The sequence below is a fragment of the Orbicella faveolata genome, unplaced genomic scaffold (genome assembly GCF_042242905.1).
Source record: "Orbicella faveolata isolate gen_17 unplaced genomic scaffold, um_ofav_v1 contig_24, whole genome shotgun sequence".
NCBI classification, from domain to species: domain Eukaryota; kingdom Metazoa; phylum Cnidaria; class Anthozoa; order Scleractinia; family Merulinidae; genus Orbicella; species Orbicella faveolata.
The window spans coordinates 15,244,165-15,258,144 of record NW_028301552.1 but is presented as its reverse complement, the minus strand read 5'-3'; the positions used below and the strand labels follow the sequence as shown (position 1 = coordinate 15,258,144).

The 13,980-nt window shown below is 36.7% G+C and overlaps 2 protein-coding genes across 2 annotated transcripts in view; both read left to right on the top strand.

Annotated features, from left to right (window-relative positions):
• Positions 1 to 803: 803 nt before the first annotated feature.
• On the top strand, positions 804 to 10,885 carry LOC110065095 (uncharacterized). The gene is made up of 8 exons (XM_020772194.2): positions 804 to 958; positions 1,959 to 2,119; positions 3,830 to 3,917; positions 4,986 to 5,077; positions 6,147 to 6,210; positions 6,590 to 6,693; positions 6,829 to 6,923; positions 7,521 to 10,885. Exons 1-8 carry the CDS (start codon positions 899 to 901, stop codon positions 7,595 to 7,597), a joined length of 741 nt encoding a protein of 246 aa, XP_020627853.1. The 5' UTR covers positions 804 to 898; the 3' UTR covers positions 7,598 to 10,885.
• A 125-nt stretch (positions 10,886 to 11,010) lies between these two features.
• The window catches only part of LOC110065103 (uncharacterized), a 36,292-nt gene continuing 33,322 nt past the window's right edge, over positions 11,011 to 13,980 (top strand). Inside the window, exon 1 of the mRNA XM_020772201.2 lies at positions 11,011 to 12,758. The gene's annotated coding sequence lies outside the window, so the exon portion shown is untranslated. The remainder of the gene's footprint in view (positions 12,759 to 13,980) is intronic.

Genomic DNA, 13,980 nt, shown 5'->3' with positions numbered 1-13,980 from the left:
TATTAAAATTCAGCTTGATAGCGAGGCCTAAACGTGCTCATTCAATTTCCTTTGTTTGTGTCCTCTAGGCCTCACTGCCAAGCTGAATTTGAATATATCGAAAACAATCTATTTGTTTTTCACTTTGGATATATGGTCTTCAGGACCCCTATTTTATCTATACAAGTGTCGGGAAGGGGGGCAGGAAATTAATCCACGGTCCCCATCCAATACCCCACGTTCTAAATGAAGGGCTGAAGTGCAAACCCCCATTAACCCCGATGGGTACCTGGAAGCAGGGATACTCCACCACCCAAAAAGAAGTAAACAAGGAAGCCTCTTTCCTCTTTGCTGTTGTTTCCTTCAAGGAGGTTAGTGGATGCACAAATGCAGACTCCGACCAAAAGGCCAAAGGAGAATTTCTGAATCAGCCTAGGGACAATCCCTTTATAATTACTTTTTTCTCTCCTTTTTATAAACTCTGAATTCTGCATGTTTTATCTTGTAGTCTTAATTTTAAGCAGGGCCCCTTTTGATACCAGCCTATGGCTGATACGCTGCCTAAATAAAGATGACTTGACTTGAACTGCCCGCAGTAAAATAAAAGTTGGCTAATGAAGGAGCGGAAAGTTTGACAGTAGTCGCCCCATATATTTATAGTACGTGTCATTACAAAACGTAGACTAATTTCGGTACCTTAGGAAGCTAATTAATTTTCCAATTTTGCAAAAAGGACCTGAGAGTGGTTGAAAACGTTTTGTCCTCGTTTCTAGTCTCCATTCTAAATCAGACCGTGTGAGAACTGGATCATACTCCCAGAAAGCAAGTCGGTCGCAACTGGAGCAGACATTATAAAACACTCCCTCGCGTACAGTTGTTGTTTGAGTTCTTTCCGAGCTTTGGGAAGTGTAGGCGAACCATGGACGAAAGATTAGATCCGAATGAAGATAACAGATACAGGACAGGTACACCAGTCCAGGTATGTATGAGCCGTGGTCCAAAATTGCACTAGAAAAGCTCGGATAGTTGGTGAATACGTCGACGATACTTTCCATCTATGCGTAAAAAATGTTACGTGAGCAGGACCTTTTAGTATAGGAGTCTCGTTTTAAAATTAACCTACAAAAGGTTCTAGTTTAATTAAATGAGAACCCTTTTTGCCTCCCAATTAAGGTGAATAAACTCGCACTATGATATCAGCTTTAAGTTCTCGTATATCATATTCTCTTATATTGGTTCTGAGTAAGTTATTTAAGCTTGGCCCGGTCGCGATTTCAACAGTAGTCGTCTACATGTAAGTTTAATTTAGGTCTTACCCACGCCGCTGTGGAAGATATTTCTCAGTTTGTTAAGAACTGTTAAGCTTTTAATGTTTACCATCTTTTTTTCCCACATGACAAAGTTAATACCAAAATGCTTCAGTCTTTACTTATTACTGTTACGGAAAGAAACATACTGGTGAAAGTGTTTGGAATTTACCAAACCTGTCAACCACCGGGAACTGTAAAACTCTTTTATGCTCATGCAAAATACAGATGACTTCATGGAAGTTAAATTTTATTAATACAAACAAGAATATTCCAAGTTTAGAAAAACATGCTCTTTCAAATTATATTTGTAATAGAAACATTAAGTTCCATGTACAATGACATGTGGTACTAAATTGTTCCAAGATAAATGTCAAATAAAGTCCCAGTTTGGTAGCTTTTACAGAAGTATTGAAAACACTATTAATGGCTAAAATCAGTGTGTGCTCTTTCTGCTCTGCTCAGGCTGAACTGGATAGATGCAACTTGTGAGCTTTAAAGAAATTCCTGATGCTCTTCAAATCACCAAGAAGAATGCTGATTAGATATTAAATTGCCTTCATTTTTACCTGTCACTAATTAGTAGCCACTGATCACAAAAGCAGATTATTTTAGGCTGTGGCATGTTGAATTATGATTTTTAAACATGTTATATGATAACTTCTGTTGCAGCCCCATGGAGGCCTTTTGTCAGCCGGATCATCAGGATTACAGACAACCACTTCTCTCCCAGGAGGTCTGAGCCCTTATCCTCCCACACCGAGTCCAATGCCACCACTAACACCAATGACACCGATGACAGCTGAACAGGCTGGAATTGTGCCTCAGCTTCAGTGAGTGTGTGATTATATATTGTCATTATCTGGAAAGAATGATTGATTGATTGACTTACTGACTGATTGAGTGACTGACTGACTGATTGATTGATTGATCGATCGATCGATTGGGTTTTAATTGAGTGTAGAAAGTAATCAGGCAATTACTTTGGTTTTGCTTTTGGTTTTGGTTTTACTATGACTTGAGATTAGCTGAACAGTCTAATTGGTAAGTAGAGTGGATTTCAATTGAGAGTAGTAAAACCAATTCCAAATCAGTTACTTTCCCATTAGACTACTCAGTCTATCTCAAAGCATGGTTAAAACCAAAACCACAAGCAAGGTACCTGCCTGATAACTTTTGACAATCAATTGAAAACAGCTCTTTTGTTTGGTTTTGGTTTTACGACACTGAATTGAAAACTGCTCTAAATCAATCAATCACTGTATTTGTTTAATAATCATAAAGGAGAAAGCCAAATTGAATTCTAGAAATTTTAGTGAAGTCATGGCAAAGATTTGGCCAGAAACTTGTGTTGTTAGACAGACAGACGACAGAAAAACAGACAGACAGACAGATAGACTTTATTTCCATGTCAGTTAAATGATTAGCAAATAGCCGAGGGAAAGCTCACTACTAATAGGGGACACCTATTAAAATCTTATTTACAAATAGATTCTATGTTGCCTTACATCTGTTCAGTAATAGATCACAGATGACGTCAAAATTTGGTCAGGACAAAAAAGTGAGTGTTACTGATGAGCACTCTTACTCCATTACAGCATTCATCTGTGATCTTTTACTGAACAGACACACAACAACATGTAATCTGTCTATTAAAACATAGTAAAGAAACAAAAAAATGTTAATGACATGGGTAAGAACCAATGAAAATGCGACAGTAATTTGAGTTTTGGAATAATGTGTAAAATAATATTACCTAATAGATAAAATGTTACAGAAAAGAAGGTAAAACAAAACAAGGCCAAAAACTAGTTTCTTCAATGTAACGACTATTTTTTTTTTTTTCAAAACAGTGGTTAAATTGTGCTTTCCAATACCGTAGAATTCCAAAAGTAAAGCCAAAAGTAATGCCGAAAGTAACAGGCCCTGTTACTTTCGGGTGTAGCAGTCAAAAGCAGTCACTACTTTTGCGTAGCCATTACTTACAGGTAGCCGTTACTTTTGGATGGTTAAAAAACATTTGCACAGTAACAGTCGTTTCAGACAAAGCGGACACATAAAAGAAATTAAGTGTTCCGTTGGCAAAAGTATAATGGTCACATTACATCGCAATGCAACTGATTGCCCTACAGTATGTCATTTGACTCTGCTGCTAGACAAATACAGTTTATAAATCATAGTTTTAAACAAAATTCAGTCCAGTTCCAAATACATGTAGAATCACAGATAGCTCTTCAAGTCCATGATCAGAACCTGAGAACAGAGACTTTCTCTTTTAGTGACTTCTTCAAGGGGCTGCTACTTTCAGGTGGGCCACTACTTTTGGGGGGACCACTACTTTCAGAGTTCAATAGGAAGGGAAAAAATTAATGTTACTTTCGAGGAGCCCTTTTTTTTTCAGGAGGTCATTACTTTCAGAATTCTACGGTACATGACTTACCAGGAAAACTCTGTACAAGTGTTCCTTGTTTGGTACAAGCACATGTAAATTCTTCTATGTTTAGTAGAAATGATATTTCATTGTTCGTATTTTTCCCTTTCAGAAATATTGTGTCAACTGTAAACCTTGGTTGTAAGCTGGACTTGAAAAAGATTGCTCTTCATGCCAGGAATGCAGAATACAATCCTAAGGTATGATATAGCTCTCTGGGGACAGCTGGTGTGAAAGCTTTTCACAATATTTATCATAGCGAGTTTTGTTTAAGAGTAATTGTCACTAAAAATCAAAGAAATCGTGGCCACAGTCGAAAAATCAATTTTGCTCATACTTTGCAGTTTGAAGGCCTAGGTAAGTAACCGAAGGAATGCAAAGCCTAGCTTTGCATTCAGCATCATTGATCGGGGTGGGAAAAGAGACATCAGTATCAGTTTCATTATCAACTTGTAGGCTGAGAAAAGTTGAATTGCATTGAAATGCTGTGGGGTTGAGAACAAACTCCTGATAAAAATTGCCTTTTTGCAAACTAAATTTGTGGCACCACGGTTGGTTTTCATTGCTAATTAGCACTGAAGCATGATGAATATTTTTCGTAGCCAATGACATGTTGGTATATCTTTGACCCACAAAGCACTTTACGCTCCTAAAAAAGTTAGTGCTACCTAAACTTTATCACGTAGTTTTGTGGACTGTGTTGTACAACATGTACCACCTACTACTATCTCATTCTGTTTATGAACCCTTTCTTTTTAACGATAATTAAAGTCAGCAATAATAATATTAACATCTTGGTTTGCTAGAGCTTCTTGTTACAGCTTTGGTTATAAATATCAATACTTCAAAAGCAATGAAGAGACCAAGAAAATCCTTTTTTTTTTTTTCATTCGATTTTAGCAGTGCTTTTGACAGCCAATGGATTAAGACGATTATAAAATAACGAATTTCATTACAGTAGTAGGCTGTGATGCAATAACTGCCTCATCTCCAAGAGATGAGGTACCTTGACTGGAGTGAGGTGCATGGAAACATGCCAGGTAGCCACACTTGGAATGGCTGTATCAGACAAGTTTTGCATCCAAAATGGCTGGGGTTCTTCTCTGTACTTCACCTTTCAACTTTTTTATCTATATCACTTACTCTGTGTGGCAGCCAGACCAACAACAAGTTTTCAATATATTACACTTATTACATATAGTGCCCTGACCAGCAGTGACAAATACTATACTTGAGATTTGTGTTGTCTTTAACACATTTTATTTTAGCGTTTTGCAGCAGTTATTATGAGGATACGAGAGCCAAGGACTACTGCATTGATATTTAGTTCTGGAAAGATGGTTTGCACTGGAGCCAAGAGGTGTGTGTTCTGTTACATTTAGAAAACAGTCCTAAGAAATATGCGCGCTGATTGGTTAAACATCGTGTTTGTATAACTCAATAGAAACACAGAGCTAGCGTGAGCTGTTGATGTAATGATGGCACAAGCAAAGAGAATTTACATTTTGATCATCAAAGTTAACAAGTTGTTTTCCTTTTTTAGTCACAGTGTTTCCTAAAAGAAATAGAAAACATGTTCTCTGTGTTTCTATCAAGTTATTGAAACACTCCTGAAAGTTTGGGAGAACTCAAAAAAGCTGTGGAAACACTCGCCTGCAGCTCGTTTCCCACAGCATTTCTCATTCTCCAAAACTTCCACTTGTGTTTCTGTAACTCGATAGAAACACAGTACATGTTTTCTATTTCTTAAAGAGGTGCTGGCTAATAGTAAATGTCATCTTCTCTAAAATTGATTGTCGCTCAACATACACATACATATTAATAGTAAAAGGTGTTTAGCAAGATGTCATGAGTATTTTGATCTCCCTGAGAAAGTTGAGGTGAGAAACCCCAACTCCTTGGCCCACAAAAAGAAAAACCTGGCCTCCTTCAGTTAATTTTAATTTATACCCCCTTATGCAGTCTTTTGTTTAAATGTTTTTAAGTATACTTCATAAATAATGAAATACATCAGGGTACAAAAGTAAAGCTTAAAATTTACAATTTGTAGTACATTCATTATAATAATTTATTTGGTATGGAAATTACCTGTAACACATTAATGACTTACTTTGACAATACCTTACCAACTTTCAATAAACATCCTAAAGTTAAATGAAGACGGCTACCCGTAAATTACAGTGGAAAAAGAAGAAAATAGTTGAAATAATAAAATGAATACAGCAGCATAAAAACAGCTTTCTCTTATCAGTGATACCAACTGAGTGCCACAAAGGGCAAAAAAACTGGTTTATGACAAAAGGAAAAAACATGAACATGAGCACATTTGACTAACACAATTTTTGAGGGTGTTTAAGTTAAGTTAATTTTTTTAGGGTAGTTTTGATTGATGTAACATGGTGGCATTTAATTTTGTTTGGTTCTCACAGTGAAGATCAGTCAAGACTAGCAGCAAGAAAGTATGCCAGAGTAGTACAGAAACTTGGTTTTCCAGTAAGTTCCATCTATTTAGAGCAGTTGTCACTTGGGTATTGAAAGTTTCTTAAGTTTTGCTTCACTATGCTATAGTTGATTGACTTAGAAAGTTTGCACCACTTTGTCATCCAATTAGGTAAAACTAAAACCAATTGCGCCTCACTCACAAAAGGATCTAATTCAGGGGTGTCGTTAAGTTTTGAGCGACCTGTTGCCTTCAGACTCTCACACCTGTGACACACTTGTTGCTTCGTGGTTGAATGATCCCAACAACAGACAAGTTCACCCACAGTCAACAACGTCAAGGGTTTATAAAGCATACTCTGGCACAACAGGTGTTTAATGATGGCCCAGAAATTTATTAGGTAAATGAAACTGGTTTGTGGTATTTTCGCAGGCGAAGTTTACAGAATTCAAAATTCAAAACATGGTTGGTAGCTGTGATGTGAGATTTCCAATTCGACTTGAAGGCTTGGTGTTAGCGCATGGACAGTTTTCAAGGTAATTGTTTCATAAAGTAGTTAGACGTAACTAATAATAATAATTATTATTATTATTGTTACATTGTTTTATTGTTTCTTCCACTTCAATTAACATTACTAACATAATACTATTTTTGTTGTATTTATTTTCCAGTTATGAACCAGAACTTTTTCCTGGTCTGATTTACAGAATGGTCAAGCCAAGAATTGTCCTACTAATTTTCGTTTCAGGAAAGGTGGTTTTAACAGGTGAGAATCACATTATGTTTACTTCTGTTTGCATGGCTATTTGTTTTTCTATGGCAAACATTGATAGTTTCCAAGAAAAAAGTACAGTACTGCAGGTTTCACCGTATGCCAAGTCTGAAGCTTCAAGTAATCTTGAATGATGCATGAATGTATGGATGTGTTAATGGACCTTTTCAGCAATATGACTGCTATTTTGAATTGTATTGTTTCAAATAGCTATTATGGAGTTTAGGGGGCAAATACATACTGAGCATCCCATAATAGCTCTTTGAAGCAATAGAATTCAAAATGGCAGCCATATCGCCAAAAAAGCCCATTTGGGTAATGGACAAATGCTTTCAGCCATGTGGGAGGATTGTTAACAGACAGTCATCTTAGTTTCAGAGTCATATATATTGTATTTTTGAAGTCAGACCAGTATTGTTTATGCCATTCATGACAGTACAACCAAAGGTTGATGATCTATTGCACAGGAATCAAAAGTTTGCATTTGTTTTATTTTTTCATATATGTTTAAATGTTGTTGTACTATCAGTTATTGCTATCTTTAACATGCATGTACACTAAATGCTAACTTGCATTTTGTTACTGTTTAAGGTGCTAAAGTCCGTTCAGAAATCTATGAAGCCTTTGAAAACATCTACCCTATCTTGAAGTCATTCAGAAAGACTTAACAAGAGCATTTATTATTGTGCTGTCAAAGAATTAATTAAACAAACAATAATTCTGGCTGCTGGAGCATTCCACGCCCTGAGTTATGGAGCTAGCCAAACTAAAGGAAGTTGTAAACAGGCTGGAAGAACCCAAGTGTGTTGGCTAATGGCTGGTCAGAATCCCATTATGAATGGTAATGCAGAGATTGAGGATCATTTGAACTGTGGTGAATATGCAGATGCAAGCACAGACTCTGGCCTCGTTGCTGATTGCAATCATTACAAAAATATCTTTAGGAGGGCTCAGAGCCATTTATATTATTATTTTTCAACAATTGAGACACTACTGAATTATTAGCAAGCTTGTTGAGTTTTCGTTTTTGAGAGAATATCATCTCTAGGTAACTTTCAGCCAGTTCTCCACTGTGAGCAGGCACCTCAAATTTTACACATTTCATGACCAAACAGCTGATATCGGTCTATGCCCTTGCAAACACCAGGGAAATTGAGAAGGTACAACCTTTTTTGTGCAAGAAGGGTAGACATATATTTTTCTTTGTAAAACAAACCTAAAACTTGATGCTGATTACGATGGTAATCACTTTTGACACAAGAAGTGGTACTAAAAATTAAAAATTAATATTAAATTTTTACCAGTCATAACCTCAGACAATGTCAAATGGTGAAAATTGTTTAAAATATTTGTATTGCATGAGCTGTGTAGGCTTCAAAAGCTGTTTGTCACCTATGAAGCACTTAAGAACAAATGTACACAAAGACTTACAATAACACTGTGTCATCTTTTTCAATTGGGAGACCAAGAAGACTCTAAAGGCCCATTGTGTAAGCAATGACCAAGTACTTGTATTTGTAGTATCAAATAAGCTAGTCCTTTGTTAGCTTTCAGTAGCTTCATGCCTGGTCATTGTTGGAGTGACCAAAAGCATAATCCCCCTCACAAAATCGACTTGAAAATGCAATCATCAGATATTCTGAAAAAGATTTGTTTCACATCATAACGGCAAAATATTGTTCCTGAGTCACCTACATGTTTTCTTTCTTTTTCTTAAGTTGCCATTTGGCAAGTGTCAGCTTGATAGGTGGGGATACTTGTGTAATCTTAACAGGTACAAACTTAGGATCGCTACTTTCTAATTTAACTACAGCAATTGAATTCTCAGTTGTCAAATATTAATTTTTTGAATAATTTGCATCACAGTTGCAGAACTAAATTATTATTTTTGTACAGATAATGTAAACTCTGAAATGCACACACATGGCATGACTGCTTTTTACCAAGTGAAGGTAAGGAATAGAATAGAAATTTGGAGGAAGGATCAAGCTAGTAATCTTGTTTCATTTTGCAAAAGACTGGTTTTCCTTGCTGTGGATTAATTTCTGCAATTTCCAGGGATAATAGCTGATAGATTTCTACAATTTTAAGGTACATATACAACATGACACTCCATGGGTAATCATAAACCATCTTCAGTAGTTATACGTAGAATTATTTATGTATATATATGCACTAGAGGTTTAAGCTCCTTAGCTGACAATTGTCATGTTTGGAAACTTTACGCAATTGCTTTTTGCCTTCATCTGTTACACTGTATATTATTGTCTGCAAGGTTAAAGCTGCGTAGCTGACAATTGCCATTTTCGATAGCTTTACTCCACTGCTTTATACCTTTATCTGTTGTTGTTGCACCTGGGGTTTTTAAACATGGCGATTGACAATAGGCCATATTCATATTCTCGCTATTGAACTGGAACTAGCTTGCAACTGAGGTTAATGCGGGGAGTCTTTTCAAATGTAAATGACTCTAATTGCTTTTTAGTGATATTCCCCCCGCACAAGCCTCCATTTCAAGCTGGTTCCAGTCCAATAGCGAGAATACGAATATAGCCTATTAAGCAGCTTAGAAGCTCCTTAATTGACAATTCCTATGTTTGAGAGCTTTACTCGACTGCTGTATACCTTCATCTCATGTTATTGTCCCTGAGGTTTAAGCTGCTTAATTTAAAATTGCCATGTTTAAGAGTTTTACTCAATTGCTTTATACATTCATCTCATGTTATTGTCCCTGAGGTTTAAGCTGCTTAATTTAAAATTGCCATGTTTAAGAGTTCTACTCAACTGCTTTATACCTTTATCTGTAACTTATGTTTATGTACTAGAGGTTTAAGCTGCTTAGCTGACAATTGTCATGTTTGGAAACTTTACTCAGTTGCCTTTCCTTCATCTGTTACACTATACATTATTGTCTGCAAGGGTAAAGCTGCTTAGCTGACAATTACCGTTTTTGATAGCTTTACTCGACTCCTTTATAGCTTTATCTCTTATGCTATTGCACTTGATGTTTTTGAACATGGCAATTGACAATTAAGCAGCTTAGAAGCTCCTTAATTGACAATTCCTATGTTTGAGAGCTTTACTCAACTGCTTTATACCTTCATCTCATGTTATTGTCCCTGAGGTTTAAACTGCTTAATTTACAATTGCCATGTTTAGGAGTTTTACTCAACTGCTTTATACCTTCATCTCATGTTATTTTCCCTGAGGTTTGAGCTACTTTATTTATAATTGCCATGTTTAAGATTTTTACTCAACTGCTTTATACCCTATGTTGTTGTGCGCAAGGTTTGAGCTGCTTGGCTGACAATTCCTATGTTCAAGAGCTTTACTCGACTGCTTTAAACCTTCATCTTTTATGTTATTGTCCCTGAGGTTTAAGCTGCTTAAGAGTTTTGCTCAACCACTTTATTCCTTCATATGTTATGTTATTGCTAGCAAGGTTTAAAATCTGCTTTAAGGCATCTCGACTCTTATTCAAGAGAAATGTAAAACTCCCAGTAGTCTAAATTTAGTGTTTTGGTTTATATGGTACTACATGCTCTTCCATGGTATTACATTATCATTATCATTATCATTATCATTATCATTATCATTATCATTATCATTATCATTGTCATGATAAAAAAATTTTATCCATTGCTATCAATTGACAAAAATCGATAGCAGTCGTTAATTCCCATGTTGATGGATATCGATTGTCATCGAGTGAAAAAAATTTGATTCATCTAGCTTCATCTAAATGCCAATGCTACAATGGGATAGCTTCTTCTGGTGTTGTGGACTGGCAAAGAAATATGGAAAGCCCAAAATGTTTCTGTTAGTTGTTCTGTTTTTGTTATTTTGTTGATGTCAGATTGTAAAACAAAAAATATAAAACATTAAAAAAAAAAAAGATTGTAAAACATTCCCAGGCTATGAAAATAAGATGACTCAATAAAACCTTTACAGACAAATTTTGTCAATCATTTTATCAGTGTAATTTGCAAAAGAACAAAAATAATTTCCAATAACAATTGATATCAATGGTGAATAAATCATTATTCCTTACTATCCAATCAATAACAATCAAACTTGCAACCTTTTTTCTTCATTGAGTTTCATCGATTGTTATCGGCAATCAATATCAATCTTTGAATACGGAGTAAGTAAAACCGATGTGTACAGAGTATATTCTTCGCTCATAGGAGGGAAAAAGCGAAAATTTACTATACCTTACTTCAAATTTTAGTTCTAAATGATATTGGGAATAATATCTACAAGATGAAGATTGCACTCTTTGCTCATAAAATTCAAGATGACAAAAAGAGTATTCCAGCTGATTTCTCTGGTGCTCTCACACCAGTGTCAGAAATCCATCACCACAACACCAAGTATGCATCAAATCAAAACTTCTATAGACCAAAACCATCAACTAGATATGGACAATCAGTATTCCAATATTGTGCATCATTAATTTGGGAATCAGTTCCTCTTAGCCTAAAAAACTTCAATAATTAATATGTAATTAATAACGTGTATTTCGTGTATTACAGTAATGTATTTTCAGTGATGTGTTTTCAGTAATGTATTTTCGTTCTCCGCATCCACTATGACAAAAATCACATCTTTACTTTCGCAGCCACTTTAAAACAAAAACAAGAAGCCTGTGTGAGAAGAAAAATGTTTACTAAATTGAAATCTCTCTTTTCATTCCAGAGATATTCAAGTTTTTAAAATATGCAAATTAGCCCAGTGATGACGTCATACACTCAACCAAATTTTGATCAGATATGATGAAACGAGATATCTCAGCCAATCTGTATCAGAAATGTTTGATTCTTAGGCTTGATTTCCGCCACTCTCTCATGTCCGGTCTACGTTCCTCCCCGAAAAGAGGCGGCCGTGCCTTCGAGGGAGGAGCACGGGCTCCTTTCCCGAACAGCGGCTAGTAATCGAGCCAGTTTGATTCTTTGCAGTAAGATTCTACTAAATGTGCTCCACAATATGAGCTTAACAGCTTGGTTACAATGGCAACATACTGGGTTCCAGACTTCAGAGACTGGGTTCCAGACTTGGTTGGCGCTGACCAAAAGACACGTGGGCTCTTGGAACAAGATTGCCATGTTTTTAACCAAGGCACGCATGCACCGTGGAACCGGAACTCCTAAAATCTTGGAGTCTAGAAATTGATTATTCCAGGGTTCCGTGTCTTGGCGCTGACCAAAAGACACGTGGGCTCTGGGAACGAGATTGGAGAGTGCTGGGGTATTAGTTGGAACTACTGAGCATGCGCGGAAGAACTGGTTAGCGAAGCACGCGCGGGCTCCGTATATTAGTACCCAGAGCCCGCGCGCTTACTATACGTTTTGTGCATTCTCGTCCCCAGAGCCCACGATCCTTCTGGTCTGCGGCAGAGATCGAGAGCTCCGGCCTGACCCGATTTTCTGAGCATGTGCAGAGTATTCGTTTCGTATTCTTAGCCAATCAGATTTGCCAGATTTGACGGGAAGTCCGTGAATCGCGGACTTCCGGTGTTGGACCAGCCCAGAGCTCTCAATCCCTACCGCAGGCCAGAAGGATCGTGGGCTCTGGGGACGAGAATGCGTCTTGTGCTCTTCTGCTCAAATTACGGAACTTTTAACTTCGCAAAGATTTCAAGAGTCATGTGGCCTGCTTTTATTATTTAATCAAGAAAAGAAGAGAAGATAAAGCCTACTATTTTTTCTACACAAGAAACCACTGACTTGATGTTTTGAATGGCTTTGTGCTGTGAGTGATGATATCAAGGTACTTCCGGCTTGCGTTTGGTTAGTCGAATAACGTATCTCCAGCGACAAAACAAACAAGGTAGGATCGGTATGTTTTAAAGTTTCATTGTTTGGGAACGGTTCGTAAGAGAAAAAGACAATATTTTCTTGCACTTTGGCTTTACGCGTAGGATTTTGTAATACTATCGAAGATTTCTGTTCGGAAATCGAACTCAATCGAACTTAATCCGAGGTTGAGCTCGGCAGTCAAACCAAATCGAACACCAGACTTTGAGTGGCTTCGATTTCCGAACCATTTGAACTAAGCCGAACACAATCGAACTAAATCAATTAGATTGTGTTCGATTATGTTCGGTGAATAAATTCCCTTGAACAAAGGTCATGTTACACGGTCTGACTGCCCGCTGGGCAGAGAGGTGCAGCATTGCGGATTATCACTATATCGTGACTAATTATCACTTGTGATATATCATGAAATATCTTCTCTGTTACTGGTAAGTGATGTTTCTAATATCATGATTTATCACTGGTTTTATAACGGATTGATTTTTTTGATATTCTGCATAAGGTTTTTATCATATAAGCATATGTTATCATGATATTATAAGAATATTTAATTAAGTAAGAATGTCTTCTTTTCCTTGTGATAAAGTGATAAATCATGATACAATACAATGCTGTCCCTTTGCAACAAATGAAAGCTAACTGCAAGCAGACAGCAGTGAAACTGACTGATTTTGAAATTATCATGATATATTAAACAATTAGATTATGAGTTTGAGATTATTAATCAGAGAATCAGAATCCGTGATCTAATCTACAATCAGAGAACAGCATCCGTGATAGATCACTAGTAAAGTTATACTAACAAACAATAACCTGCGAGCAGGCTCCCAGCGAGGATGGAAAAAAATTTGGTGAGTGCAAAACTGAAGAATTCAGAGAAGGAAGCAATCAGGATGAGACAGGGGAGCCTGTAGACTTTGTTTTTGATGTGCCTATCTGCCCCGAGGTGATTGGCCCGTAACAAGTCAGTCAATCAGGCAATTAGACCTGTCAAGAAGGTACATTTTCTGTATTTGCAAGCGATGATTATTCTAATTGATCTAATCAAATCACCAGGCCTGGCATCATATTATTGTAGAGAGCAAGTAAGCAACATGTTCATGGAATATTTCAAACTTCGTCCCCACAGAGTCAATGCCTAGAGAGCTTAAAACACATTTTGCAATACTGAAATGAACCTAAAGAAATTTTAAGCTGATAGAACTTTGTCAAACTCTGGGAAGCGACATACCAGA

Excerpts from the sequence above, each read along its gene's own strand:
- LOC110065095 (XM_020772194.2), top strand. The coding sequence starts at position 899 with ATGGACGAAAGATTAGATCCGAATGAAGATAACAGATACAGGACAGGT. Across the intron at positions 3,918-4,985 it reads ATGCAGAATACAATCCTAAG|CGTTTTGCAGCAGTTATTAT; the intron begins GTATGATATAGC and ends ATTTTATTTTAG. Across the intron at positions 6,924-7,520 it reads AGGAAAGGTGGTTTTAACAG|GTGCTAAAGTCCGTTCAGAA; the intron begins GTGAGAATCACA and ends TTACTGTTTAAG.